A 16,780-nucleotide genomic window follows, 5' to 3' on the forward strand; every position below is an offset into this window, starting at 1 on the left:
AGTGTATGAAAATTTTACCCTCCAAAAAATCTTTCATACAAAAGTTTTACCCCCCACTGCAATGACAGTTGGAAAATTTTACCCCCCCCCCCCCCCCCCCCCAATGGTTGGCGTGGTGGTTGAATTGTTGAGAAGGTCCTGGGGCCTGTTTCTCGAAAGACCCGGTAATTTACTGGGCCCGTTTTTCGCCGATTACAGAACGATTACAAACGTGGTACTTCGCCAATGTTTTCATCGAATAATACGATTTTAAAATTTAGTATTCAAAGCTAACAAAAATTGACTTCTGTTAAGAAACATTTGTCACCAAAATTACTTATCGGGCCCGGTAAGTTACCGGGTCTTTCGAGAAACGGGCCCCTGGGCACAACGCTTGGTTACATGCGGAAGTCGCTAGCTCTCTGAATCTGAACTGGCAAGAGAAACAATCAGAAGTCAGGCGAAATTCAAGTAAGGGAACGCACCTTTGAATATCTCTTCGATGTCTTTATAATAACGATGTTTTGTTATTGCTGGAGTCTATTCTTCAGTCGTCAAAAGAAGGTACACAGAAGGTCAAAGCAGCTCGGGGTTTGAGAGCAGTGCAGGAGCATTTGATGTATGGATGTGGATCAAGGATGTGGATATATAGATTTTGAAGAAGCCTACCATCTCTATTCGTCTTTTGGTCAATTTTTTTTGCCCAGAGAAACAAGCCTTCAGAGATAAACTGCTTGATGAAATACACGGTTTGCCTGTCTATGTCATTACTCAACCTATTACGTGCAAGATCTTTGTCGCTCTGAAGAATTGTAGCGATATGGAGAAGTAGCTAGTCGATTTTACTAACTCTAGGATTGATGAGAAGAATGATTGCGAAATACATTTAGTTGGTACCTTTAAAATTTTACCCCCCTCACTTTTCGTACAAGGTAAAAAATTACCCCCCCCCCCCCCCCAAAAGAGCTCGTTTAAAAAAATTACCTCCTAGTGATAATATTCACACAAGGGCCCTCTTGAACATTACCGAAATGTATGGTTTAAACAATTAATTGATGAGCCCACTCGAATCACACCTTCATCAAGCACCTTAATTGATCTTATTTTTACTAGTCATCAAGACAATATTATCTGTTCTGGGGTGTCTCACGTTGGGATAAGCGATCACAGCTTAGTCTATGCATGCCGTAAAATTTCAATTCCCGTTTGTTCAAAAGGAATTAACTTAATTAATTATAGGCAATTTAAACACTTTAACTCTACTAATTTCCGAAACGACAATTTGACACAATCGTGGGATGATTTTAAGGAATTTTACGACCCCAATGATATGTGGAAAAAATGGAAAGATCTATTTATAAGTGCTTGCGATAGACATGCCCCTTTGAAGACTAAACGCACACGTCCCTCTAAGTCTCCTTGGATTACTACCGTACTGAAAAAGCGGATGAACTTCAGAGACCGGCTTAAGAGGAAAGCTATTAAAACCAGAGATCCGTCCACGTGGAACCAGTTTCGAAAAACGAAAAACCAAGTAAATCGGGAAATCAAGGATGCTAAAAAGGCCTACTATGAAACTGTCTTCAATAGTTGCGTTAAAGATCAACGTAAAACCTGGAAAACGGTCAACGAATTGACATCTCGCAAATCAAATAAAACTGTTATAAATGAAATACAATACCAAGGGCATAAATCGAAGAGTCAAGCAGACGTCGCTGAATTATTAAATACTTTCTTTACTGAAATTGGACCTAACCTTAGCCGACATGTTGAGAATGTTGATATCACCTTTGAAGAATTTATTTGTGCAACTGACAAGGAGTTCGTCTTTGAGGAAACATCATCGGCACATATTTTTTCTCTGCTCTCAAAACTTTGTAAGTCTAAGGCTACAGGACTAGATAATATTTCAGCTAAATTGTTAAGGGAGTGCCCAGATTTAATTGCAGATTCTCTCACTTATATATTTAACCAATCCCTGTTAACTGGTATTTTTTCTGATGAGTGGAAGTCTGCTAGGGTTAACCCATTGTATAAAAATTCTGGAAAACGCAATGATCCCACAAACTATCGACCAATATCAGTAATCCCAGTCGTGGCTAAAATATTTGAACGGGTTGTGTATGACCAGTTATACCACTATCTTACTGAAAACTGTATTCTTTCTCGGTATCAATCCGGATTTCGTTCTTTATACTCTACGGTTACTGCGTTACTCGAAGCTACGGATACTTGGGCCATGAATATTGATCGCGGTTTCGTCAATGCCATTGTTTTTCTAGATTTAAAAAAGGCTTTCGACACCGTCGACCACAATATTCTATTAACGCCCTAGTTCAACCACATTTTAATTACTGTAGTGTTGTTTGGGGCAACTGTGGCAGTGGTCTCTCTGAAAAGCTTCAGAAGCTCCAAAATCGTGCAGCCCGTATTTTAATGTGTGCCAATTATGACTCTAACATCGATGAATTGTTCCGGGCACTGGGTTGGCGTAAACTAAAATACCAAAGATTGGAATCAGCTGCTATTATGATGTACAAATCTTTACATGGAATGACCCCTGAATATCTGAGTTCTAGATTTGTTTCTCGAAACGACGTAACATCATATCGATTAAGGAATACTGAAAATAAATTGGCTCTTCCGCAGCCCCGCACCAATTATTTAAAGAAGAGTTTCTCTTACAGGGGAGCCGGGTTGTGGAACAGCCTATCTAGTGACCTTCGTGCAGCAACATCTTTACATAATTTTAAATTTAATCTACGTCACCACAGTTTTGAATGAGTTTTAACACGGCATCCTTGTAAAGCAGCTTTTAGTATATGGTTAACAGTAGTTTAGGTTAGTTAGTTTAGTTAAGTATGATTTTGGTTATCTTTTATCTTTTATCTCTGAATGTATATCTCATATTTGCTGAAGGATTTACCGTGTCTAAATAAAGTTACCTTACCTTACTTCAAAAAACGCCCCCCCCCCCCCCTAGGACGTAATAAACAGTGGGCCGATGCGTTCTCTCTTCTTGCAATAGACCATAGCAGCATGTGTCTTGCACTCAAATCCAAAATAATTGAGAAGAAATGAAAGCATGGTGTTGAGCTCAGAGCAAAATCCACCACGATGTCGACACACGATCTTATCAAACAGCCAATCTTTGGACAAGCTTATTTTCTCCTTTCCAAACACGCTTAGGTTTTCAAATGGCACTGTTAAAATATGACATCGTTGCAGCTCTGACAACGTATCGATCGTTGGTCCTTTGGGCCCTCTATAGTGAATGCGAGCTAAATATTCCTGAGCTTCGTTTGGGGTAAGGTCTACCGCCATCTTGGTTTACCCTAACCGTAACCGCACCCTAACCCTTTTTAGGGGGTCATGCATGAACTCCGCTCCCTTTACCAACTCCACCCAGCCCTCCACTCCTCAAAATACTGACGGCAGACTGATCCCAACAGAGGAGGTAACCTGCGATCTGAAGTTCTTTTTTTTTTTTTGAGGAGGGGGAGGGGAGGGGGGTGGAGGGAGCGCGAAAGTGTGGCAGCGCGAGAGTCGGCGGTCGAGAGGATGAGATGTAGGGAGGGAGGGAGGGAGGGTATTATTGCAGGTTACAGAGGAGATGACGAGCTTGATAGAATAAACAACAAAGCCTAGAAAAACTGAAATATATTTGTTAAAAAAAAAAGAAAAATTTGCCCGATATTTCGGTTTGCAACACAAACCTTCCTCGGGGGCTGAACGAAAAAGAAAAGTGAGAAACATAAAAAGATCGTTACAAATGAAGATTTAAAATATAAAATACCTGACAATGATTGGTTGTTTAGGACTTAGTTACAAGTGAGACATGTCATTGGCGTGTTTCGTCACATCTTTTTATACCAAGAAACGGCGCTGCGAAACAAGTTTCAGCAGGCGTTGCGCCGTGTAACATTCGTGGAACTTTTTCGAACTTCCGTTGCGAGACAAGTTTCACAAAAAGTAGAACCACTTTCTACTTCTGCAACGGCTCGCAACGGTCGCAGTGGTGAAAAAACAAGAGTTTCACCGTGTAACACCCCTTCGTGAAACTGGTCTCGTTTGCCGTTGCACACAAGTTTCAGCTAAAAGTTTCAACGTGTAACGGCGGCTTTAGCTTTGTTGATTAAGTGAGCTTCACGAGCTTTTCTGACTGAGTCACGTTTGCTGCGTATAAGTTCAAACGGGCTTAGGTGGATGTCGTTGATTGAGCGGCCAGGTTGGTTGAAATGTAGCGAGACAGGAGTAGGCTTGATTAGTTGATGGTGATTAAGGATAGATCTGCGGTGTTCCCCGAAACGTTCATTTAGTTGGCGTTGTGTCTCCCCAATGTATTGCGAGTGGCACTTCTGACATTGGATTAAGTGGATGAGGTTTTTGGAATGGCAAGATATGTAGTCAGCAATTTTACGTGTTTCGTTTGTGGTAAAAAAAACGTGTAGTTCGTTTGACCGTTCTTGGAGAAATGAGCAAGTTAGGCATCGTGGGTGGTTGCATTTATGAATACCAGCGGGTTGTTGATTGGAGGGCTTGTTTTCAGGTAGCTCGGAATGGACCAGGAGATCACGTAGACTTGCGTTACGTTTGTAGGCAATAACGGGTGGATCTGGGGGGTGGATGAGGAAAGGCTTGTTTGCAGTTGGCGGAGGACTGGAGGATATTGATATGTTTCTTCACAACAGATGAGATCTTGGGAAGAGCAGGATTGAAGGATATGACTGAAGGGTGTTCTGTCTGTTTTGTGGCTTTCTGTTCTTATGGCTGTAGTTTTGCGTGACGTGGGATGGCTCGCACGCGATTTGCATCTCTTTGTAGGGAATAGCGGCTATAACCACGTTCGACCAGGTGCTTGATGAGTTCTTCGCTTTGTTTGTCAAAGAAAGCGTCGGTAGAGCATATGCGACGGATTCGCAGGAAAAGGCTGAATGGAATAGTTTGTTTAGTGTGGTTTGGGTGGCATGAAATTTTGAGGAGATATTGATGCTTGTCTGTGGGTTTTGTATGGAGATCTGTTTGGATGTGGTTGTTGCTGAGGTGGACTTGGAAATCTGGGAAAGGGAGTGTCTGGTGAGAGGAATTTGAGTATTCATGGGTAAATTTGATATTCGCATGAATAGAGTTTAATTATCTGATGAAATCTTTAAGGTGTTCCTCTCCTTCTGTCCATATCATAAAGACGTCATCGATGAACCTCCACCAAACGAACGGCCTGAGCGGAGCGTTTTCAAATGGTGTCTTGTTTAAATTTACCCATGAATAGATTGGCGCATGAAGGTGCCGTGCGGGTTCCCATAGCTGTCCCGTGTACTTGTAAATACTGTTCGTTGTGGAAGGAAAAGTTGTTCATTGTAAGAATTATTCTTACGAGATCACATATACTTTAAGCAGGAAGTGATTTGTCTTGACGGGTGTTTAGAAAATGGCGGCAGGCTTCTATGCCTTCGTTGTGAGGAATGTTAGTATACAACGAGGAAACATCCAGGGTGACAAGGAGGGTCTCATGCTTAGGGGGGGGGGGGGGGGGGGGTACTGCTGGTATTAACAGAGCTCTATGTTACTACATAATTGATTGTACCGAGCCCATTCTCCAGATCATTGCTACTGTCCAACAATCTCTAGTTGTTCCACTGTTTGCCATAGAACATTGACCCTTCAGGATAAAAACAAGTTTCTCTTTTAATCTCAAATTTCTGCTCAAGTTCCTCAACAACCTCTTCTTCGCCTCCTAAAATTTCCTTGGATTCTTTCTTGATCTTGTTGTCTCCCAGGTATGTAGTAGTTACAAGTTTACTTCCTGAAAGTGTCACTCTTCCCCAAGGTTTTGCAACAGTGCATAAGCGGGCGTGAGTAAATGGAGATTCGGCATCTGTTTGGTGATAATTAAGCATTTTGTTGAAGTCTTCTGTCTGTCTCGGAATGAGATTAAATCCAAATCTTGGAGCCCACGAAGGATCTCCTGGGCTGGTAAATTGCTCTTTCACCATTTCTTCTCGGCCAAAATCATCGACAATTATTTTAATTTTTTCCTCGCAGATGTAAAAGTCTCCATCCTTCCTAATTCGATAAGTTCCACTTTGCTGCTCTTGTTCTTCGGCTAAGCCGGTCAAACGAAGGGGCATCCAACACAAGTCACCAAAAGCCACATCAGTCAGCCACAACTCACCTTCGATGTTTACCACGAGAACTTGATGGCTAAACTGTTGGCTGATACGTCCTGTAATCCGGCTATACACCATAGTACCATGTGTCTTGTACTTAAATCCAAAATAATCGAGAAGAAAGGAAAGCATGGTGTTGAGCTCAAAGCAAAATCCACCGCGATGTTGACGCACGATCTTATTAAACAGCCAATCTTTGGAGATGATTATTTTTTCCTTCCCAAAGACGCTTAGGTTTTCAAATGGCACTGTTAAAATATGACATCGTTGCAGCTCTGACAACGTATCGATCGTTGGTTCTTTGGGCCCTCTATAGTGAATGCGAGCTAAATATTCCTGAGCTTCGTTTGGGGTGAGCTGCACCGCCATCTTGGATTCATTCTCTCTCCCAGCCCCCTATCACACAAACCTCGTTACCAGGGTCTTCATTTCCTCCCTCGGAGAGGAAGGTGGGAACAAGGTTTTTAGACACCGATAAGAGGTTGGGTATTACATATAGGCATGCATGCCACATGGCTGGCGATTCATCATAGTTTCTGTGGCATGAACTCCAAGAAACAACCCCAAGAAATAGGTGGGGTCCTCAGCAAACTTAATAGGAGATAGAAATGAATCATACTGGTAACACTTTTGAACCCCCCCCCCCCCAACCAAGCCTTGCACAATGGAAGGAGCATTGTGGGACAACCCAAATAACAGCTGCATAGCTAGGAGACTAGAGTGATTGATCTGTGGCCAAATAATAAAATATTAAAGAGAACATATATTTGTAGATTTGTGAATGGGCGTTGTTTAAGGTGGGGGTAAACGTGAATTTGAATGAAGAAGAGATAAAAGAAAGAAAATAATTTTTAAAACACCAACAGACAGTTGATACCCACGCAAGAGCACCCCAGGTTTCTAGTGGACTAGCTTGGTATCTGTCTATTAATTATTAACTACAAATTCTAATTTTAAAACTTCACTAAATCTTCAATATTTCTTATTTCTCTTAATTTTACCAATCCTTCTAGAAAAACTATCTCCTCCCAAATATACCCAAAATTCACCTAAAAATTCACAAAACACCCAACAACGGGTAAACGTGAATTTGAATGGAATTTTAAGAGGTTTGAAGAAGAGATAAAAGAAAGAAAATGATTTTTAAAACACCAACAGACAGTTGATACCCACGCAAGAGCACCCCAGGTTTCTAGTGGACTAAATTGATTCCGTCTATTAATTATTAACTACAAATTCTAATTTTAAAACTTCACTAAATCTTCAATATTTCTTATTTCTCTTAATTTTTACCAATCCTTCTAGAAAAACTATCTCCTCCCAAATATACCCAAAATTCACCTAAAAATTCACAAAACACCCAACAACATAGATTTACAGGATAAGCAGAGTGTTTTTAACCTGACGGGGGGGGGGGGGGGGGGGGAGTCTGACGTATTTTTTTGGGTCTAAAATTTTCAACTTCGGTATTTTTGGGTTGAAGATTTAACCGAGTATTTTTTTGGGTCTAAAAAATCTGGGCATATTTTTTTGGGGTTCGAATTTCCACCAGGCTAATAGTTCTTATGCAATTCAATCCAAAGTTCCCCCAAGATCCGAAAGTATGATTCGATAATAATCTGCATGTAAAATTTCTAAAATTTTCAGTCTTGTATTTTTTTGGGTGCACAATATAACGTCCATGTATTTTTTTGGGTTCAAAATGTTAGGCTCCGTCGGACCCCCCCGTCACGTTTATACCCGAGTATCCCACCTGGGGAATAGGCAGCAAGAGCAATTTCTCTTGGCCTACTAGCTGCTAGGGATTGAACAAAAGCCCAACCTGAGGTCTGTAGCTACTACCATTGCCCCCACACTGCAAAATTGTTGTGATGACATATTTTATTGTTTATTATCTAAGTTAGCATATGCTGACACCGAAGCCTTCCATGTGAAATTATGTGGCTCACCAGCCACCTGACTCACAATGGAAGTGAGGAGTGCTTTTCATCATGTTGAGCTTGAAGAATACTACAGTGTCAGTTAATGGACCCTTTTAGATAAGTAGAAATGTTATGGCTACGGGCTTTGCAGTTGCCATCATCAACAAGTTCAAACAACTGGGGAAAGATCAGCCGTTGCCTTAGAAAGTGTTGGTAACATTGATATGGGTTGTAGGTCTTTCTCTCAATCTGATGCAATTCCCCCTAACCAATAAAGTGTTATACACCCACCCTAAAACACTTGTAAAAGTTGTTAAGTTTAAAAACTCTGTGCTTGTACTAGCACTTTACTGTACCTAATATGTTTATGTTGTTTTGTTGTTTTAATGTTGTATTATTTGAACAACACTAATTTTACAATAACTGTGCAAATTCCCGCGCGCTGATTGGCTCGTAGCTATTGTCTATAAGAGTACAGACAATAAAAATGACGTCAGATGTAACGCGCGCGCTTTCTCAATGAAAAAAAAAAGCCAATTCCGCTCGCACTTTTTCCATGTTATTGTAAAAAACAAATCGACGGCAGTTTTCTATGGTCTATACTCTTATAGACCATAAAATGACGCCATAAAATGTCCAAAACTTGGCAGTGAAACCACTCGCCTGCGGCTCGTGGTTCCACTTGAGTTTTGAACATTTTTTGACGTCATTTTATGGTCTATAAGAGTATAGACCATAGAAAACTGCCGTCGATTTGTTAAACAGATTCTATATTTGCTATGCCCATATAAATAAAGCTCTCTTCTGGTAACTGCAAATAACCCAACCTCAGAATTGTAACTATTCAAGGACAAAAACTTGAAGTTCAATTGGTGAATCGTTTTTATTTAAAAATTCAGGTGTCTACCACTGCAGCCTTACCATACAAACTTCGATATGTGCCCCCTCTCCCGACAAGGGTTTGTCAAATGAATGCAACTGTCACAGATTTATTGTGACATTCTGACACACTTTTTGCAGATTACAGCTCTACGTTAGTTTAACCTAAAACTGATAAGATTCTATATTTAGCCTATTGTTTAACTAGCAGGTCCTTAAGGAAAATGCAAACCCCAATGTCACCAATAAAAAGGTTATTATTCTATAACTTATTTTAAGGACGGTGCCAACTTTTGTTACTGCTCATACGTTTTGCACGTCTCAAGATACTTGGGTTTCTTATGGGTGGTGCCTACTAAAACAGGGATATTTTAAACTATGCGGAGAAGGCGGGACTTAGCAAGTGCCCTTGGTATCCAAAAAGAAAATTTGGGGTAACCATGCATTTTTCCAGAGATAATAAAGCTTCAATTTCAAAAAAAAAAAATACATTGCTTTGTATTTTACTGCTTTTCTGAATAATTGTTGTTTAATTATCTCTGAAAAATGCGTGGTTACCCCCAATTTTCTTTTTGGATTCCAATGGCCCTTGCTAGAATCTGCTTTTCCTGCATAGTCATACACCGTGCAAAAATACTTTTGTATTAGTAGGCACAGTCATCTCATGGTTTATCAGATTAACCTTAAAAGTTGATTTGATCCTACTCAAAGTATTTAGGCCAAGACCTTTGTAAAAGGAAAATGGCAACAGTTATGTGAACTTTTGTTTATCTTCTTTTAAATAAGTCCAGCCATTTCATGGCTTATCAGCTGTTAAATTTATTGTCATCAAAGGCAGACCATCACAGAAAGGCTAACTCTAAACGTCCTTCCAATATATTTTCCCAAATGTTGTTGAATTTGTTTGTTGCAGGGGAGGGGAGGGGACTTCCATATCATTTAAGATGACAGAAGGTAAGATGAACCTCCGAATGCTACCACAGCCTCATTTTGTGGGTGTGGTACAAATTCATTTCCACCCTTGCAATTCTAGCAAGAAGTTATGCTTTGTCATACTTTTTACTGTCTCATAATCCAAAAAAGATTATGTTCACACAAACAGTCATTGTTGTAGATTTACAGTCAACCCAGGTCACGCGTGAACAGTATTTCCAAGAATGAAATGAACATTCGAATTTCTCTTTGTAATGTCCGACGTGTGAATGGAATATTGGACATTTCTCTGGAAATCGTTCCGAAAAAGACGCATTAACTGAAAAAAAAGATTCAAAATACTTGGGAAACAATTATTGTTATTCTCAAAATATTCAATTTTGCAATGTAAAGAAACATTCATAGCTTTATACCGTCAATAAGCTAGGGAAATTTATACGGGAACTCTGAAATCTCGTTGGCAATTTTCAAAACTGACATGTAAATTTGAACACTCCATTCAAATTTCAAAAATATCATTCACGTGTGACCTGGGTTGACTGTAAACACCCTAAACAGGTCAAATAAATGGATTTGACCCCTTACAAAATATAAATTACCAGCATTCTCATAACTTAAAAATGGGATACCCCCAATGGGCAAAACAAAACAAAAACCATATGTCTTGTCCTATTAAAATAATACAACACTGTCTAATTTTTCAATATGCCTTTAAGGCAGTAATTACACTTACGTTTCACAAAATAATAAATGCAAAAAGTCAAACCTTTTGCAACTGGCTACTGTGCCTGGCACTTCTACCAGATACATGGTGTTTTGTAAAAGTAACTCAATCATAAGAAATGGTATTTACTATTCTTCAACACCAGCAACTCTTATCCACTTTCTACTTTTGTGCAGACAGGGTTAGCTAAGCAAAAACAATTTTTTCCTGTCAAAAAAATAAACAACTTGAACTGGCTGTCTTGCTTTATGTTTTAAATAATAACAATATATTATTCTTTTAACATGCTTGCCCAGCTAATGTATCTGTTGACTTATGAATTTAATGGCAATTACCACTAAGCTACACTCCATTAGTTTCTAGTCTAATAACTAGGAAAAGAATACATTTCTATGTTCATAGAGTTAAATCTTGGACAAATGCACACTAAGTAAACAAAAATTTGTAAACAGAGATCTAGAAATTCCACCTATGGCTGGGGCAACCTGCATCATTTGTGACACCTTACATGGTTGTTTGAGAGGACAAAAGACTGAACAACAGAACAATGCTCCCAGTGCTGTCAATAAGTTTTGAAGTAGACGTCCCTACTGGGAAAGTAGGTGGCAGCCTACTTTTTGAGTGCCGAAGGCACGAGCTTCCCTTGGGGGATCTGGGGGAATGCCCCCCCAGAAAAATTTGAAATTGAGATTCTTGAAAATGCTATTTTCAGCGTTTTCCAGACTATTCTATACGGTGTTTATTACAAGTGAAAGCCTGGGATCTAGTCCTGTGAAAATGTCCCAGGCGTTCCATGACCCTTTGATCACCTTGATCTGCTTCAACTTTTTATACTTCCACCGGAAGGTTAACACGGTTAAAACTCCTGAAATGTGCCTTTACTTAGACTCAGACGTTTGAGCCGGTTGTTTTACAATAATTGTAAAATGAAAGGTAAACGTGTTTACCACGCGCGATGGAAATTGATCAAAGGGACCGTGGAACGCCTGCGACATTTTCAGAAAACAGGATCCAGCAAGAAACCGGCTTAAAATAATGAAAAGATCCCGCAAAAATAATTATTATTTTTGCGGGATCTTTTCATTATTTTAAGCCGGTTTCTTGCTGGATCCTGTTTTCTGAAAATGTCGCAGGCGTTCCACGGCCCCTTTGATCAATTTCCATCGCGCGTGGTAAACACGTTTACCTTTCATTTACCTTTGCCAAAAACTCCTGAAATGCGCCTTTATTTCGACTCAGACGTTTGAGGCGAATGTCTCACAATTATTTTTGTTGGATCTTTTCCTTATTTTAAGTTTCTTACCAAAATTAACAGTAAAGTGAGACGAAAGTAGCCGGCCCAAGATTGGCCGGTAGCCGGCTGTTTTGGCCGGCTACCAGCCCTTATTGACAGCACTGGCTCCCAACCCTAAAAAACAACACAGCTGCAGGTTATTAGGGTTCAGTGAAAAAAGAGCTTTTTGAAGGTGCAGGTCTACTGCTATAGCCTCAAACCCCAACTCTACTGTGGTCAACTAACCTGAGATCTTGCACAACTTTCCCAACTCCCTTGCACACACTATATTTGCCAAACAAATATCTGAATGCAAAAGAGCAAAAGCAAAATGTCACAGTGCCAAGTGTACTGACCCTTAAGTTCTTCAAAATGTATGTACTATTAGTATATACTGCACAAGTGAATAGTACTTTTCGCGCACGCTGATTGGCTAGCTCGGAGGTGATTAGCCAAGTACTATTCACCTCCAAGCAGTCGAAGAGAAACAAGCTGGCTTCCCGTTTCGCCACGGTTATTTAAGAAGAAATTATTTCGATAAACGAGGCGGCTGTTAAAAAAATACATAAATGGCAACAAAGTTTGGTTTGAAGGCATTAAATGGTGAGTTATTTAATCTTTTCAATCTCATATTCTAAGGCGACAACTGAAAATAAAATCCCTTGTTTATGGAAACTGCCGAGCTCTAAAATTACAATGAAAACAGTGACACATCTAATATTTTTCAGTATGGTTTCAACAACAAGACAAATTTCACAGAAAAAAGGAAGAAATCACACTGTAGGAACTAAACAAGTGTCTCCAAAAGTTTTACTTGTTTACAAGAAAGCGAGACGGAACTTTCTACAATAAGAAATCGCTTACCGCGTGGTGCGCGAGATTTTAAAATTTCATATCATCTGTCGGTATATTGTCAGAAATAAAATAATTGTTTGGTCCACTTGTTATTCAGCTTGTGTGGTATATACTAAAACAATTATTCACCTCAGTGTCGGTGAAAGTGATGGATATTTACCCACTATTCACCTCCACTTCCATGAATAATTGTTAAATACACTTTTAGTTTAGACATACAGAGATGTGTACAGTCCATCGTCAGATCCCAATCCTGTTGCTAATGGTACAGGATGCTGTGTACGCCGTGAAACAACAATTTTCATTTTCACAAATTTGAACTCTCCATAAAATGTAAACATGAAACCCAGCAACATTACAGCCATCAGCCACTCAGACACATCACCAACAACATGGTAGATATAGTTCTTATCCCTGGAGTTCCACCTCTGTGAAAGTGCCTTTCCGTTGGCATGGTAACGTACCCAGTCTTTACTCACAAAAGAGGTAGCTGTGACACAGGAAATAAAGAAGATGGTCACCGCAACGGAGATGATAAGCCTTAATGTTACGAGTGTGGTGGTAATTAAACCACAAGACTTCATCTTGTATGAAATAAAGGAGTGAACCCAGCAGTAAAAAATACCACAAAGAAACACCATCAGTGCACCGGTGATGTGGACATCAGCCACTGCATCTTCCTGTAAAAACGATAATATGTTACATTTAAATACATCTCAAGGTTTTTAAACAAAATACCAGTGGTCGTGCACTCAGACAGCAAAAGTGATGAGAGAAGAGAGCTTCCCTTCTTTCGGCCCTTCCAACATCTGAGTGCGCCCGGGAAGCCAGTTCGCGGGCTACAGTACCAGTGGTTTTTCTGCATGCGAGACAGTAAGAGCCTGGGGGGGGGGACCCCATATAACAGTGAAGGGGGTTATCGCTGGAAATTTTGAAAAGAAAATATAAAAGGTACGAGAATTCTGTTTTGCGGGCGTGATTTGAATGATTTTTTACCCCAAAGAGGTATCAACTCTCAAACAACACACTAAGTGACAGCTTATTGACCTTTACTTCAGCTCCTCTCACATTTTTCTGCTCAATACCCTAAAAGGTACTGCCATACATGTACCTCTGCCATTTTGGATTTTAGCACCCAAAGGGATACCAAACTACAGATTTTTTAAAATCACCTATCTCACTTTTATATGGGAGTCAAGGTAGAATGTCTGCGACCATAACAACATTGGCAATGTTTATTTATTTTATTTTATGTGTGGCGATTTACTAATATTATTTCCTACCAGTGACAAACCAATCTGTGAACATGTTTACTAAAGATTATTTAAAAAATGTTTTTCATTCTCTTCTGGTCTACACATACTTCCTAAGCTTTAACAGAAAATGAGAACTGGGATTTGCCCTTTTTTACTGGGAAAATTGGATTTAATCATCCCCCCACCCTCCCCCCCTCAGAAACCTCTTAACATTAACCATGGGAAATCCAAAAATTAAAACAAGGTAAACCTCGTAGCAGCAGTAACGTTCATCATGTTGTAAAAGATAATTCTAACTTTTCAGTTTTTGAATGAAATCCTTCAGTGTGACCATTCAAGTTATGTGGTGCTGTTTATCATGCTGTGAAAGACATTATATTTAATAAATTTTAAAGTCTCAAGTGTGATCATTCATTCAAAAATCATTACAGTCAACCCAGGTCACGCGTGAACAGTATTTCCAAGAATGAAATGAACATTCGAATTCCTCTTTGTAATGTCCGATGTGTGAATGGAATGTTGGACATTTCTCTGGAAATCGTTCCAAAATAGACGCATTAACTAAAAAAAGATTCAAAATACTTGGGAAACAATTGTTATTCTTGAAATATTCAATTTTGCAATGTAAAGAAAAATTCATAGCTTTATACTGTCAATAAGCTAGGGAAATTTATACGGGAACTCTGAAATCTTGTTGGCGATTTTCAAAACCGACATGTCAATTTCAAAACTCTGTTCAAATTTCAAAAAAATCATTCACGCCTGACCTGGGTTGACTGTAATAATTCATAAGCACATTGACCTATCAAATGGTCAATAAAACATCACGTGCAGTGGTTTTAAAACCCGCTAAAACCTCCTCCTTATTAGTATGCAGTGTTTAATGTTTTTCTTCTATGCTAATTTCCAACGTTCACAGAAGCATCATTGTTATGAACTCTCTTGACACACGTTTTTCCAGGAATGTTTTTGAAGCCATTCAAAAAACTCGCAGCACGTGTTTGATTGGGTCTAAAACCACTCGGCTGCGCCTCATGGTTTTAAATCCCGATAAAACACTGCTGCTCATGTTTTAATTAAACATTACATGAAAGCTATTGAAGACTACTTTCCTGTAGCCTGCAAACGCAGACATATTTGCGGCTGTTGCTTCTCTCCCCCAAAAAGTAACGTCTGTGGACCCAAGCCACAAAACGATTTCCGTGACGAAGAAATTCTAAGCCAATCACAGTTTAGCTTAAGGGAGGAAGTCTGGCCAAGCGGTAAGAGGTGTGGACATAAAATCTGAAAGTCCCAGGTTCAAGTCCCCTCTCTGACCACTAGCTTTGATTTGTTTCAGGGTGGTCCCTGTTCAAATCCTCGGTCATACTTTGTTAATAGCCAACTGGTAAGCCACCCTGCCAGTTGGGATTTTTAAGAAGTTTACGCTGTTTGTTTACCCTGCTAGCAGAGCATTTCTTTCTGGCGAGTCTTTTAGCATGCACAAAGTTGTTCACATAACTGGTATTTTGCGTAGTTGACTTGTTTACTGTCAAGCCAACTACCGTAAGTGAAATACCAGCGACCAGAACGACTTCGTACATGCTATTAAAAAGACTTGCCAGCCCGGGGAGGGGGGGGTACTCCCGAAAAAATTGGGTAGGGGTGTGCGGCCCGCTTCCCAAAACCCTTACCCTTTTTATGACTAAAATCTGCGATTTTCCCTACCCTATTTATGACCTGAAGTAGCTTCTTCTAAAAACAAATTGAACCCAGGACTAGAGTGCAAAAATCTATACCCTATTTATTACCAAAATGGCGGCAAAATGGCTAAAAGCGATACCCTCTTTATGACCAAAACAGCCGAAAAACCATACCCTTTGGCGCTGCACATGCCTATATAGCCCATATAAGGTAGTACCCCCCCCCCCCCCGGGCTTGCCAGAAAGCAACGCTCTGATAGCTAACAGGGTTTGTTTAAAATAGTTGGTTGATGTGCACAGCCCCACAAGCTTCTAGCTTTAAATCTAACCATGCACAAAAAAATTTGCTTTACTTTTACTTGACTTTGTTGTTTATCATGTGTTATTACTGGATAAGTGATTCCAACTTTTGAGCCTGTTTCTTTTTCGACGGTTTCAAATGAACTTTAAATAAAACAGGAAATACTTGACCGGCTATAAAACTCACTGCTCAATAGCCAAAATATGAATGGTCACACTTTGCATACAAGGATATCAACAACAGTAATCAAAACACACACTGTACCTGAAAATTAGCCACTATACAAGCACCAAAGCTAGAAAGTACACCAAATAGCATGGCCAATTTGTTGAGTCTCAAAAGAAGCTGTCTGTCTCTTTCATTCCAATCCGCATCGTGCCTCAACTGAAGGTACCTCACAAAAGTTGTCAACAAGGCTATCATGGCACACAAGTTGAAAAGAAGGCCGAAGACATTGCTTTCAGGACGATGATCTGCTGTATCGCTAATGGTTGGGAACCATGATGTGTCATTGCGAAGGAAGGAAATAACGTACGTTACAACGAACGTGGTGATAGACAGGAGAGCTAAAATCAGCGGAAGGCATCCAAGTCCGCAACGATCACACATGTCTGAAGAAAGGGCTCATGAAAGAAAACGGTTCACCGCAATGTTGGATGTAGTTATGCCTTTTGACACAAACAAGGAAAAACATCTAAAATGCTCAGAAAATGAAATCTTATCAGACGCTGATCTTCCGTGCAAACATCGAATTCTTGAACATTAGCTTAGGGAGAGGAGGGTAGGGTACTGATAAGCCACTGTTTTAG

At 39.8% G+C, this 16,780-nt stretch overlaps 2 protein-coding genes across 2 annotated transcripts; both read right to left on the minus strand.

Annotated features, from left to right (window-relative positions):
• Positions 1-3,617: 3,617 nt before the first annotated feature.
• On the minus strand, positions 3,618-6,543 carry LOC146471847 (arylamine N-acetyltransferase, pineal gland isozyme NAT-10-like). The gene has a single exon (XM_085120843.1). It carries the CDS (start codon positions 6,513-6,515, stop codon positions 5,604-5,606), a length of 912 nt encoding a protein of 303 aa, XP_084976969.1. The 5' UTR covers positions 6,516-6,543; the 3' UTR covers positions 3,618-5,603.
• Positions 6,544-8,932: 2,389 nt separating this feature from the next.
• LOC146471848 (DNA damage-regulated autophagy modulator protein 1-like) lies at positions 8,933-16,723 on the minus strand. Its single transcript, XM_085120417.1, has 2 exons — positions 16,236-16,723; positions 8,933-13,412 (listed from the first exon to the last, which is right to left on the minus strand). Exons 1-2 carry the CDS (start codon positions 16,578-16,580, stop codon positions 12,942-12,944), a joined length of 816 nt encoding a protein of 271 aa, XP_084976543.1. The 5' UTR covers positions 16,581-16,723; the 3' UTR covers positions 8,933-12,941.
• Positions 16,724-16,780: the final 57 nt, after the last annotated feature.

The sequence above is a fragment of the Pavona decussata genome, unplaced genomic scaffold (assembly GCF_977016875.1).
Source record: "Pavona decussata unplaced genomic scaffold, jaPavDecu1.1 SCAFFOLD_102, whole genome shotgun sequence".
NCBI classification, from domain to species: Eukaryota; Metazoa; Cnidaria; class Anthozoa; order Scleractinia; family Agariciidae; genus Pavona; species Pavona decussata.

Excerpts from the sequence above, each read along its gene's own strand:
- LOC146471847 (XM_085120843.1), bottom strand. The coding sequence starts at position 6,515 with ATGGCGGTGCAGCTCACCCCAAACGAAGCTCAGGAATATTTAGCTCGC.
- LOC146471848 (XM_085120417.1), bottom strand. The coding sequence starts at position 16,580 with ATGTGTGATCGTTGCGGACTTGGATGCCTTCCGCTGATTTTAGCTCTC. Across the intron at positions 13,413-16,235 it reads GTATAGTGGCTAATTTTCAG|GAAGATGCAGTGGCTGATGT; the intron begins GTACAGTGTGTG and ends TCGTTTTTACAG.